Consider the following 12,257-nt stretch of genomic DNA (forward strand, 5'->3'; position numbering starts at 1 on the left):
TGAATACTGCATCGCTAGTAGTTTTGTATTTTTTTGTGCTAAGATTGCGATCATTGGACATCGTTAAATGAAATTCATATAACACCGCATCCATTTTCAAGACAAATCTATAATCAAAAATAAAAATGTAGATTTTTTTAAAACTATAATCGTAGCATATATATTTTTTCCGACCATCCGAGTTCCCGATCGTCGATTCACGTCCCTAGTGAAATTTTCTACTAAATTGAGTATATTTTCGATTTTTCGGGTTTTCCTACTTTTCCGGCTTTCCGATAATTTTTAATTCTTAGCTGAAATGAGCATACTGATGATTTTCCTAATTCCCCAAAATTTCGAGATTTTCTGAAATTTTGTAGAAATTCATCAACTTCAAACTTTAAATGGAGCGCCTTTTTAAACGCTAGCGCCAAACTTGTATTCTTTTAATGTAACTGTTGCTAAAACAGGAAGTTGTTTCCTTAGCGGAATAAAGAAACAGCTCATATATACCTATGCGTATACTAATAGCAGTGATGCCAGACGGGGGCAAAAATCCCACGCGTGGGGGTTTCATGCGCAACTCCCTCGCGCAACTACTGCTGCGGAGTGGGGCAGTGGGAGACGTATGGGTCCCGCATCTGGCATCACTGTAAAATCTCATTTGTCGCGAGTTCACGAGAAAATGCTCACCCACAAAAGTGCCTAACGCGCCATAAGAAGTTTCCACTTCAAAAACAATCTATATAGCCCTAGGACGATTAGGGATCTGAAGGAACGATGTTCCGAGTACGAAACAATGAAGGCCGAGATGAGGTTGAAGACTAAAAGTGTTAAGGTGAATGACAAGAAAAAGTTTGTGAAACTGAGTGCTTCAGTGAGAAGTGAAAATGTTAGAGATTGTTTTAATTGTGGCGAAGACGATCACCTGAGTAGGGAGTGTCATCATAAACATAAAGGACAAAAGTGCTTCAAGTGCCAAGGATTCGGCTACGTCGCAGCAATATGTCCAGCGAAGCCAGACGAGAAGAAAATAGCTTACGCATCCTGTCGGAGACCAAGAGAAAAACAGCTGAAGGACGTGGAGATAGGGAATCGGCAATATTCAGCAGTCATCGACACCGGAAGCGAGCTAAGCTTGTTAAGTAAAAAGACATTTATAAAACTGGGTTCGCCCTCATTAGGGTAAGATACTCAATTTGATGGATTAGGCACGACGAATAATTCGATATTAGGGTCCTTCGAGACGTCCATAATTATTGATAAAGAAAATTGCAACATACAATTTCATGTCGTAAATGTAGTATCGCGAATAATTATGGGGAAATCCCCATAATAGAAATAATAGTATAGACACATTGTTTGAATTATTGTGATGTTCCGGGATGTTTTGGGCCGGATGGGATAGTGGGCGAGGAAGTTCCGGAGATGACGAATAATTGGCACTTGGTGTGATGAATGTCCGATTTATTTCTTTAAATATTATATACACTGTGTGCACTCCGAGGTGTTAAAACTATTCGTTAATTAATAGTGGACTGTCTTTTCCGCCGTGTTTGATTTGCCGATCTAACCCAGTTGGTTATCCGATGGTAGCCAATAATTCCCCGGTGGAATTTCCGTAAGACACACCGTATGTCTATGCCGATTGCTAGCTGATGGCGTACTGACCATCGTAACGATCCCGAGATCGATCGTGACCTCTCGTTATGATGGTCAAAGGTGATTGGCCGAGGTCATCCGGTTGGTCATCCTGATTATTGACCGCGGGATTTTGAACACCAAGTAAGTCTCAATATCCCTATTTCCTTGAAATTTAATTAATAATCAATATTGATGTGAAACATCTATAGGCGCACCCCTAAACTGAATCGTTGGCCTGGCGATACTTGCCGTGGCGAGCATTCGCCAGGCTATACTAAGGTATGCCTATCTATATTCTGTGTAGTAGAGTGTACGGCGTGGCTTCTCACTCAGTTCGACGTTGTTGTTTACTACGGTACACATAACCTGCGTTTTATTTAATTTTTCATTTTAATTTTTGACAATAAAATATGTGTGACAGTGATAACTCAGAAGATCAAAGTGATCAACCTTGTGCAAAGAAAGTGAAACTACACTATGGTATACTACCAAGTCATCAGTAAGTAGATCGTATTTTTCAAGTCTCCATAAATGTAATTATTATATTTTTATATTTAATTAATTATATTCATATTAATCATATTAATAATTTATATAAATTATATTAATATTATCTTCAATTAAGGATTCTTTTATTATTCATGAAGGAATTAATATAGAAAAATTTATTAATAAAATTTATACTTGCAAATCTTTAGTCATATATTGCAATAATTAACTAAGATTTGAGTTCATGAGTATATTGAAGCCACACTTAAATTTTTTTTTTTTGTGTATTTCAATATCATATTGTTTTAAATATTTCAGTTCCCAACAATCATCAGAAGGATCACAAAATATTATTATTGAAACTGGACGTCACCCTGATCAGTTAAACACAAGGCATACTATCAATGTTGTGTCAGACTTTATTAATCGAATAGTACCAGACTATTTTAAACTATTGCATCTATTGGAAATGTGTGTTCTTCACATGTTAAACTACAAGACGGAAGTGAATTAATTATGATTGTAATATACATTTCACCTAATAACAAAATGGATCATCTCATTTCATTTTTACATGAAAGGTTATTTCCTTATAGTCAAACAGGTTCAATAATTCTTAAAGCGAATAAACATAAACTACCATTATTTTTAGCTGCATATTTCAGTGTAAATTTTGCAAGAGCTGAATCAATGCCATTAATGACATTTCTTCAAAAAGAATTTCAATGGCAAATCAATAACGATCCAAAAGAATACTACCAAATATGGAACAACAATAGATGCTGTATTTGTGAGATATCTTGATGGTGTTTCATCCAATACTTTTGTAACGTACTTTAGTTATCATCGACCAATCGTCACAGTAATACCGGCAGAGGAAAAATCGAATATAACTATTATTGAAGCCACAGATGAAAATATTTAAATTGTGGCAACTTGATACTAATATCGAATTTTTATATCATGTAAATAAATGTTTATTAAATAAAGTTACCATTTACTGTAAGAATCTCGTAATACTTCATTTTTTCATTAGGCTATATTTAATTCCTGTAATAATATTATCTTTTATGCATATTACTTGTACACACACGATGTTTTTAACTTTATTTCTCTCTTTCAGGTTTTCATATCCATGCATTAAGGTGCCTCACCAGTATTATAAATTAAATGGCTGAGCGAATGGATTCTTTTGCGTACTTGAAATTTAAATACTTTAAATTTAGTTAGTTATTATATTAAAAAATGTTAAAAACTTATAATAATGTTAAAAATAACAAAAAAAAAACAAAAAATGAATGTCAAAATACTAATGTAAAAAAATGTTGTAAAAACATGAACAAAAACGTACTTTTACACACACGAATACAAACACACACTAAATGACCTAAAAATGAACATAGAAATAGAAAATATTATTATAATAAAATATCGTTGAAAAAAATGACTAAAACTATTGCTGTAAAAAATTATAGACATTGTGACGAGGCAACATAACCCTAGAGTTTATGTTGATTTTTTCCCCTCCGCACGCCCCCTATTTTTTACTAAATATTCATGCACTCAATATATACCGTTGGAGAGCCCCTTTCCTTGGTTCCTTCCCCTTCCCCCGATGCCCTACTGACCGCGCTCGGACAGCGCGAGAAACACCAGTAAGAAGCACCACTGAAGGATGGGATGACGTAGGCCGTCCCCCTCCTTCCCGCGGTCCCCTACTCGCCGCGCTCAGCCACCAACGGAAGAGGATGATGACGTAGCGCGTCCCCCTCCGCCGCAGTCTCCTGTTCACCACGCGCTGCAGGACAATGGGCGCACACGCACGTTGCGTAGTGCGTCACCCCGCCATTCCTCAGCCCCCGAAGATGCCCACAAGCATCGATCGGTGGATCAGGGGAAGGTGAATAACTCACCCCGGAAACGGACGAAATTGAGCCGAGGACCCCGGAATACTTCGAGGAGTTCCTCAAGTGGCCAATTACTCGTCACTCGTCGTTCAGCCGTTAATAGCATCAGTGCGCCCATCATTATTATTATTAAAATAAATCGCGGAAAATCGGTGAAGTGGCCCAGGACGTCCGAGCTGGAAGAAAGGCTCATCCTGAACCAGGAACAATCTCTTGCCCCCCAGGAAGAGGCACAACACCCAGAGGACCCGAATAAGGAGGACAAAACCCCCAGGAACTCGGAAAATCATCGGCCGAGTGAGTACCCTTTCTTTTCCCCTCATCACCCAGCGGCATCATTTCCCCCAATTACGATTCGCGGAACCCCTTCAACGGTGTAGATTCTGATCATTCTTTTTCAAGGGATTAATTATATTATCGTTATATTATTCTTATTATTCTTGACATTGGATCCCTCAATTCTCCCCTTTTTTCTCAAATGTAGAGCCACCCCCTTTTTCTTTGTATTAATTCAAAAGTGGTCCGACAAGTGACCTGCCTGCCCCCCACCCCTGAGATATTCCAAGAAACAGGCATTACTCTAACTATTGTATTATTGAACAAAATATTGTATAATCGCGTAATTAATATTATATTTTTCATTAATTGTATTTTGACTCCCAACATTGTAATTCTATTAATTGATATTTCTAATTAAATATATTTGATATTAGTAGCCTCTGCCCCGTTTTATTTAATAATTGACCCGCCCTCTAATTTAAATAATTAGTAAATTAGGGAAAAGGTCACAACATTTATAAGAAATTGAAATAATTCTACACACAACACACAGAGACACACACACAACAAATGAATAAGATAAATATATATTACCGTAAACAATGGTTCGTAATTTCTTGAATCCTTAACTCACATTCGCACGAAAAGAATAAAACTAATTACAAAATGTACAACATTATTCCATGTATCCGAAAAATATTTGAAAATCCCGCCAATTTCGCCACCTCGAAACTAGCGCCATCTGTCTTACATTTCGATTAAACGGACCAATAGATGGCGGCATGTACTTCATCGATTATTGATGGCAATGTCGTATCAGGCAAATGATTTTCCATTGCCAATCAATAAACAAAATAAGCGGTTAATCTTGTTGCAGTGTCAAATATTTTAGTTTAATTAGATTACAAGAGTGTCTGTTATTGTGTAATGTGTATCACACTTAGTGTGTGTGTTGTGTGAGTGTGTACATGCAGTGATTTTCCTCTCGTTTTGTCTTAACCGCAAAAAACATTTGAATAATTTAGTCGCGGTTGAGAGCTCTCGTGTTTCGTTCTTTTTCATTTGTTATATTTCGTTTAATTTGTTAACTTTCCGATACGTTTGATGGTGTTTATTAATGAGATCATTTTAATTCAATCCGTGAATTTTTTGTTCGGTGGTTTTATTAGGTTAGAATTGTTTTAATTTTTAGGTTAAGTAACTTATTTTATTCATCCAAATTGCAATAAGCTGTGTGCATATTTATTATTGCATTAATAGTATCAGCTCTTTAAGCTGTGTGGAATTATTCCGTTACTTTTAGTTATAAATTCAGCTGTTTGTAGCTGTGTGTAGTGCTATCACTGCATTTGCACTGATCAGTTACTTTGAAGTATATGCAATTGCTTCATTAATTAGTAACTATCAGTAAAATTAATTAATAATAATCAGCTTTCTCGAACTGTATGTAGTGCTATGCTACATTGTTAATCAGCTATTTTAAGCTGTGTGCAATCATTTTATTGTTGCATTACATTAGAATTTGTTAAACAGATTAGTTCTTTTTCATAGAGCAGACCATCTACATATATTCTAGTCATAAGTGGAGCTTCTACGTTTGTAGCAATGTAAAAATCATTTAATAAAATTGACATAAAACTTCTATTTTTGCTATATTGTTATGATGCCTTCCGTTAATCCAGAAATCGTCTTAGCGGAAGGCACTGTAGGGTGGCTTTCTGATGACGAAATTGATTATTTTGCATCTTTATTGCACAATCAATTTGGTTATGAATTCAGGGAATCTTGGAACTTTCAGATGCCTTATCCCATGAATCCTATTGATTCAAATTGAAGTCATATCCATTTAATCCACAGTTTTAGCGGGGACTTCAGCAGCAAAAATGCTTGGAACATGCTAGGTCGTCACTGGATTTGTACTTCGTACCATTCCACAGTTATTTATATTTGGGACTCCTCCAATTTCAGATTTCTCAATGACCACCAAAAAAAATGTTTGCAAATATTGTATCCTCTTCTTTCAGTTGATGATGATCATGTTCACTTTTGTAATGTACAAAATCAAACGAACGCGTTCGATTGTGGAGTCTTCGCAATAGCGTTTGCAGTTTGGATAACCTTTGGGGATGATCCGGAACAAATTACGTATAATACAGCAGAAATGCGTCAATATTTGTTACAGATATTTTTCCAGAGCAGAATATCTCGGTTTCTTGTTATTAATGTAAGACCGTTGTCGTGTAAGAAGTTTAAATTAGATTTTGATCCGCTGGCACAGACAGTAGTAAGTGGGCACGATTGGCGAATTTTATTCCAAGAATTGCCCCCCTGCCCCCCTTTTTCCAGACGTGTCCGAACACGTTTTCCCCATTGTCCTTTGAGGAGGACGTCGCCGCTCTAGGACCCCCTGGGGTGAGGGTCCCCAAAAAATGTCATTGATCGACAGGAAGTGGGTGGTGGGTGGGAGGCAAGGGCCACGTGATTCAAAAGGGGGGGGGTAAGGGTCACGTGATTTAAGGGGGGTGGTAAGGGACACGTGGTTCAAAGGGGGGGGGGCGTGGGAAATGTGGGTATATATGTGGAAATGAAATAAATATATAATACATAATTTATTGAGTAGATAAATCATTTATTCAGAAATTATACTTGTATGAGGGATGGTACATAATATTGGGGATTTAAAAAATAGTGGTAATCAAAATTATTATTATTATTATTAAATTAATGGAAACGGATTATATTTTTTAAAGACCGTTGGTTACATTGCAAACTACCTTTACCAGACAAGATCTGAGAAGGTTTACTTAAATTTCTACGATTACAATTGTGTTTTCGAATAATTTTGTTGAACATTTTCATAACAATGCGATGGTTACGTTTTGTGTCTGAAGTAAATAGTTTATGAAAGGACTGTGAAGACCGATCATTGAACAACCAGTGAAGCACAACAATGCAGTACTGCCCACAAACATTAGGCGATATATCTTGGAGTCTTTTCTGGCTCCATTCATAAACATTGCAATTTCGCTTAAGGCGCTGAGAGATTCGTGTATCGAAGGGTGGCATTCCGAAGCTGTCGAAATAGATTCCTCGCCTATTTGAATCGAGGTAAACGGCAACCCAGTGGCTTCCTGCCTGATTGTGGTTGTCGGTGTTGATGATGATAGCACAGGGTCGGGGCCATGTCCAGGGGACACGGTCGGCAGGGTAGACACCTCCAATGCATGCATCTGTATGCGGTAATACTTCCAGGAGCTCAAACGTATTCATAGAACGACGGGAAGCCGGGAAATTAGCGGGGGTCTCGTTCAGCAGGCTGGATGCAACTAATGCAATCGTATGTTGCGCGCCCATTAAGTAGTCTTCCATCTTCATCCACTGTAGTCGACAATAACCTGTCTTGTGGAATCAATTTCTAGCAAATTGCATATTCGGCGTACAACAAACAATTTACATTCTGCTCTGTTGCTTTATTGAAGCGAACTTCAATGCGAATACTTCCACTTTTCACCAGATTCCAATGGCCAGCGGAACTTGCAGATAAATCAGGGGTCAGATCGAACGCGAACAAGCAAAATCCATCGGAATAGGCCGCACGAGATATGCTATTTCCATGGTCACTGAAATGTGTTCCAGTACCAGCAAATAGTGTGTTGAATGCTTCCACATCTAGGCAGACGCCAGAGGTGAAACTTGGCTGCAGAGGTTTTGTAGGTACTTGACGTCCATCGACATTCAGACATAAAAAGTTTATCCCAAAATTTTGAAAGTTGAAGGGATTCTTCTTTCTCGAGTCGTTGAAACTGGCATTTTCAACAAATCCCAGTATGATTCTTTTAGGCAGCTGTCCCAAAATCGCATTGTCTATTGTCTCTCCCATAATCCCATTATGGAGAACAAAAGATTTGACCTCAACCCGTGTCAAAGGATATTTCGCAGTTGTCTTTGCAAGCGTTTTAGCATGAGCTATCAAAATTCCAGGGCTGAGTTTGACACGACGAACAATCAAGGAGGCTTCTACTATACGCAGCTTATAATTCAGGGCACTATCGTCCATAAGGCAAAAGTCGTCCTTTGCACGGATAAGACGAACGCGTAGCTCTACGCCATTCATCAAAAACTTATCTTGATTGAACACGTCACAATGTAAATGTCCCAGTAGATCAAAAGCTTTTCCACCGTTAGTAAAGGCCTGACGTGAGACTAGCCCATTGTTGTTTCTCGCATCACCCGCCGCTACAACAGTAGAATCCATTGCACCATAGCTATCCGTAGCCCAAAGCGACATTCCAAGATGTGAGGACTTTGCATCTGTACCATAGTTCAGTAATATTTCAATGTATGCTCTATAGGCGTACAGATTATTCGGAGGCGTCACAACTTTTTGGTTGAAATATACATCCACTTGGTTAAACATTGAATGTAAAAAATTATTCACAGGACCAACAGAGTCCTCGAGTACAGCAGAGCCATCGGGTTTCAGGATTCTGGCGCGAACTTTGATCATGGTATGTGCCAAATCAATATATTTTTCTCCATGGCCTGGTACGATGAATTCAATTGGGGCATCGTCCGACAGCGTAGATACAGGATTGTAATAAACAAATTGAGAATTTTCAATACTTGTTTGGGTAGGAGGTATGGTAAATAGGTCCAGCTCCGACTTCACACACTCAGAAGAGTGCGAATGTAGAAACGACATGATAATTAGTTGAAAATACCGTACAAATCACGAGTCTTCCGCTTTGATTTATGTCTCGTTACGTTTTTCACTTTCTTGCTTTTTTTGTTTGCAACGGGTCTCTTCTTTTTATTCTTCCGAGTTTTGGATGTCTTGGCAGATCCGCGGCCAGTGAGCTTATGAGAGGCGAGGCGTTTACGCTTCATCTTATATCCTGAACCACGCATCATGGTCCCAATTTTGTCCTGGGCCCTGCTTTTCAATTTCAATCCAGACTCGGCTAATCGGTCTTCCAGCGCCACCTTTCAAGGCTTGCCATTTGTCACTACATCCCCAACAACGTTAATACCCGCATTGAGAGCTTCGTTACCGACAGCTCTGGCTGCGCTTCCCAGATAGGGCAGAATGCGCCGAAAAAGACCCCCAAGGAAAGCACCAATTCCATGTCCTCATTGATAAGGACTTCCAACAAATACCCTTCCAAAATCATTATATCGATCCACTGTTCCTCCACCAGCTTGATTTGCGTAATATGTAATGTAGGGACTCATTTTGTAGTCAATCAATCCTCTTGAAATGAAGTGTCACGTTCAAAGGACCATACTCGAATGGAATCATATCACCCTCATTGCATCTTATATCTATTTCAATTGTGCGAAATGAATACCTCATCAATGGAATATAATGAAGAGTGGAAAACGTAGTACAGTGTATGGACCCATAGGTATACGTAGAAACGCTGAATGGTACCACTCGTAACAGAGATGACTGCACGTCACCTGTTACGGAGGGTACACAAATATCGCTGTAGATGAACAAATTCGCAGGCAAGCCTCTGGCCAAACTTGCTGGTAAAGATCCTTCACAATACGGCCTGGCGCTTGTGAGGTTGTGCACACGTCTCTCAAACCCCAACATATCGGCTACTTTATCGGAAAAGTCTATTGCATGAACTGTGCTAGTGCAGTTTCTGGTGTTGCAGTGTTTTACAATTTTCACAAAACCTTGTTGAGTCAAATATTCAAATCGGATATGAGCACTCAAAGGCGGAAAAGTATTCATGAACCCCACTAAATGTGTTATATCTTTGAAAACTGCAGTAAGTAGAAAAAATGTTTGTAGTGCGTTCACCTTACTCTTATTGGAGATTGCATTACTAACGAAATTGATTGAAGCATCTTTTCGATCACGTATATGTAAAAAATTGCAAGGAAATTGTATTTCACTCAGACCCACTACCCATTCTCCTTCCAGTTCAACTTGTTTTGGAATCAAGGTTGTGAATTTCGATGCTGTATTATCAGGATGATAGCTCATGCGGCTGTTGCTGGGAAGCACCATATAAAATTCGTTTCTCTTCATTTTTTCCCAATTGCATGCAGTTCTGCAGCAGGTATCCAAGAATCAAACTTATCAGGATATCCTTTCCAATGAACAAGAACCTGCTTATTTTTTCCTTTTCCCTTGGAGCGTATGACACGTTCCACTATGAACTCGTCCTCGTCCGTTGGTTTATTGACAAGCACCAATTCTGGTTCGTAGAAAAATCCCTCAATTGGTTCGTCAGCAAAATCCATCAACTCGTATATCGGCAATGATTGCTTAAAAACAGCTTTCGTTATTTTGAATATTTCTTTACTCCAATTAGTTTCATATCCTTTCTCAAAGGTGCCTTTCGTTCGACTGATGCGTACATAGTCGCCAACTTTATATTTAAAGGATTCTTTACGTGGTTTCTCCGTCTTGAATCGACTTTGTATATTACGCCATACGTATGGTGCATTATCCGTAGTCACAGCCGCAGGCGCCATCTTTATGGAAGAATGTCGCGCATTGTTATAAGACTCGACAATTTGTTTCAAAACATCTGTATACTTATATGTTCGACTATGAGTGAAGTAACGCCACATACGTTCCTTCAATGTCCGATTGAAACGCTCTACAACTGCAGCTTTTATGTCGGGATTACGTGCAACACGAAATTTTATTTTTTTATCAGAAAAAAATTTTTGGACACTGTTGGCCATAAATTCTTTTCCCTTGTCCGTTTGTATAAAAACAGGAACGCGCCCTCCATTTGTATCCATTATACGCTGGAAAGCTTCAAGAACCTGTGATGCTGATTTATCTTTCAATGGTTCTACCCAGGCAAACTTTCTCAAGACATCAATAACTACAAGCAAATATGAAATCACATCATTATATGTTTTTAATGATCTCAATTCAACTAGGTCTGCCTCCCACACATCATCAATGTTGGTTACTGTATAATGAAGACGTGGAAATTTGCGCTTCATGGGTTTATGAAGAGTATAAGTGTTCTGAGCATTAAGCCAATTTTTTATTTCACTTTCAGGTATTTCTTTCTTATGTTTTGACAAAATATTTCGAGCCCCTGTGTATGCCTCAGGCCCTGGAAGGTTAAAATATGTCCTCGAGAGTTTTTCATTGCTCAAAACGGAAGCCATGATGTAACTTTGTCGGTTTTCGCAGTGTAGGGAGAACTAAGCCGGGGTTTTTTCGAGTTTTTACGGGGGCGATGAACAGGACGAGTGCGTGATCTATAGCTTTTCCTTCTTCTACCTTCGTCTACGGAACTCTCGTCCTCTGAAATTTCAGGTTCTCTTCGATTCCTAATGTCTGGCAATGCTGGTGGAGGCTGATGAAACTTGGGATTACCCAGAAACTCCCGACGGGTGTTCAGGCTTTGGAGATAAACGGCAAAATGCTCCCATCCTTTAGATGAATATGTTTTCCGTGCTCTGACAACATCTTGTATGAGATCCACAATATTGTCAACAGGAAATGTCTGTACATCCAAAGTCACTTGTCCTTTTGAATTCCATTTGAGTCTGTTAGCATTCTCAATGGAGTCAATGTATTCTAGTATACCAGCGGCTTTTCGCTGATATACTTTAGGTACAGTAGCAACAATAGCTTTTGGGTCGTATCGTTCAGTGGTTTCAGTTTCGACGTGGGCCTCCGTTTCTAACGCCGGCGTTTTATTTTGTTCGGTATAAAACACATATCGCCTCAGAACGTCGTTATACAGCTTCCATTTTTCATGATCGTCTCTCGGGCTTTTCGAATTTGAAATTTCCAATAGCTCGGTATCTAATCTCCTTGTAACAGTGCCTGGAGTTTGGGCTGATGGCTGATTTTCTTTAGCCAATTCAGTTAAAACATGGTGAGCATCAACATGTGAAGATTTTTTTTTAGACGTTCCACACTGTCCTCTGGTACAAGAATCATTTTACGTGCATGTTCCATCCTTATAC

General features: G+C 38.8%; 2 protein-coding genes across 3 annotated transcripts; one reads left to right on the top strand and one right to left on the bottom strand.

Moving 5' to 3' along the window:
- Window positions 1-665: 665 nt before the first annotated feature.
- On the top strand, window positions 666-5,933 carry LOC135164262 (uncharacterized). 2 transcript variants are annotated; one of them, XM_064124445.1, is made up of 3 exons: window positions 666-1,124; window positions 1,514-1,764; window positions 3,236-5,933. In XM_064124445.1, exons 1-2 carry the CDS (start codon window positions 779-781, stop codon window positions 1,537-1,539), a joined length of 372 nt encoding a protein of 123 aa, XP_063980515.1. In that variant the 5' UTR covers window positions 666-778; the 3' UTR covers window positions 1,540-1,764; window positions 3,236-5,933. The 2 variants fall into 2 exon arrangements, with proteins under 2 accessions (XP_063980515.1, XP_063980514.1); XM_064124444.1 differs by having other exon boundaries at window positions 666-1,764.
- Window positions 5,934-7,669: 1,736 nt separating this feature from the next.
- Window positions 7,670-8,805, bottom strand: LOC135164766 (uncharacterized protein F54H12.2-like). The gene is made up of 3 exons (XM_064125422.1): window positions 8,248-8,805; window positions 7,938-8,142; window positions 7,670-7,713 (listed from the first exon to the last, which is right to left on the bottom strand). The coding sequence occupies exons 1-3, from the start codon at window positions 8,803-8,805 to the stop codon at window positions 7,670-7,672; spliced, it is 807 nt and encodes a 268-aa protein (XP_063981492.1).
- Window positions 8,806-12,257: the final 3,452 nt, after the last annotated feature.

Source organism: Diachasmimorpha longicaudata, chromosome 7 (genome assembly GCF_034640455.1).
Source record: "Diachasmimorpha longicaudata isolate KC_UGA_2023 chromosome 7, iyDiaLong2, whole genome shotgun sequence".
NCBI classification, from domain to species: Eukaryota; Metazoa; Arthropoda; class Insecta; order Hymenoptera; family Braconidae; genus Diachasmimorpha; species Diachasmimorpha longicaudata.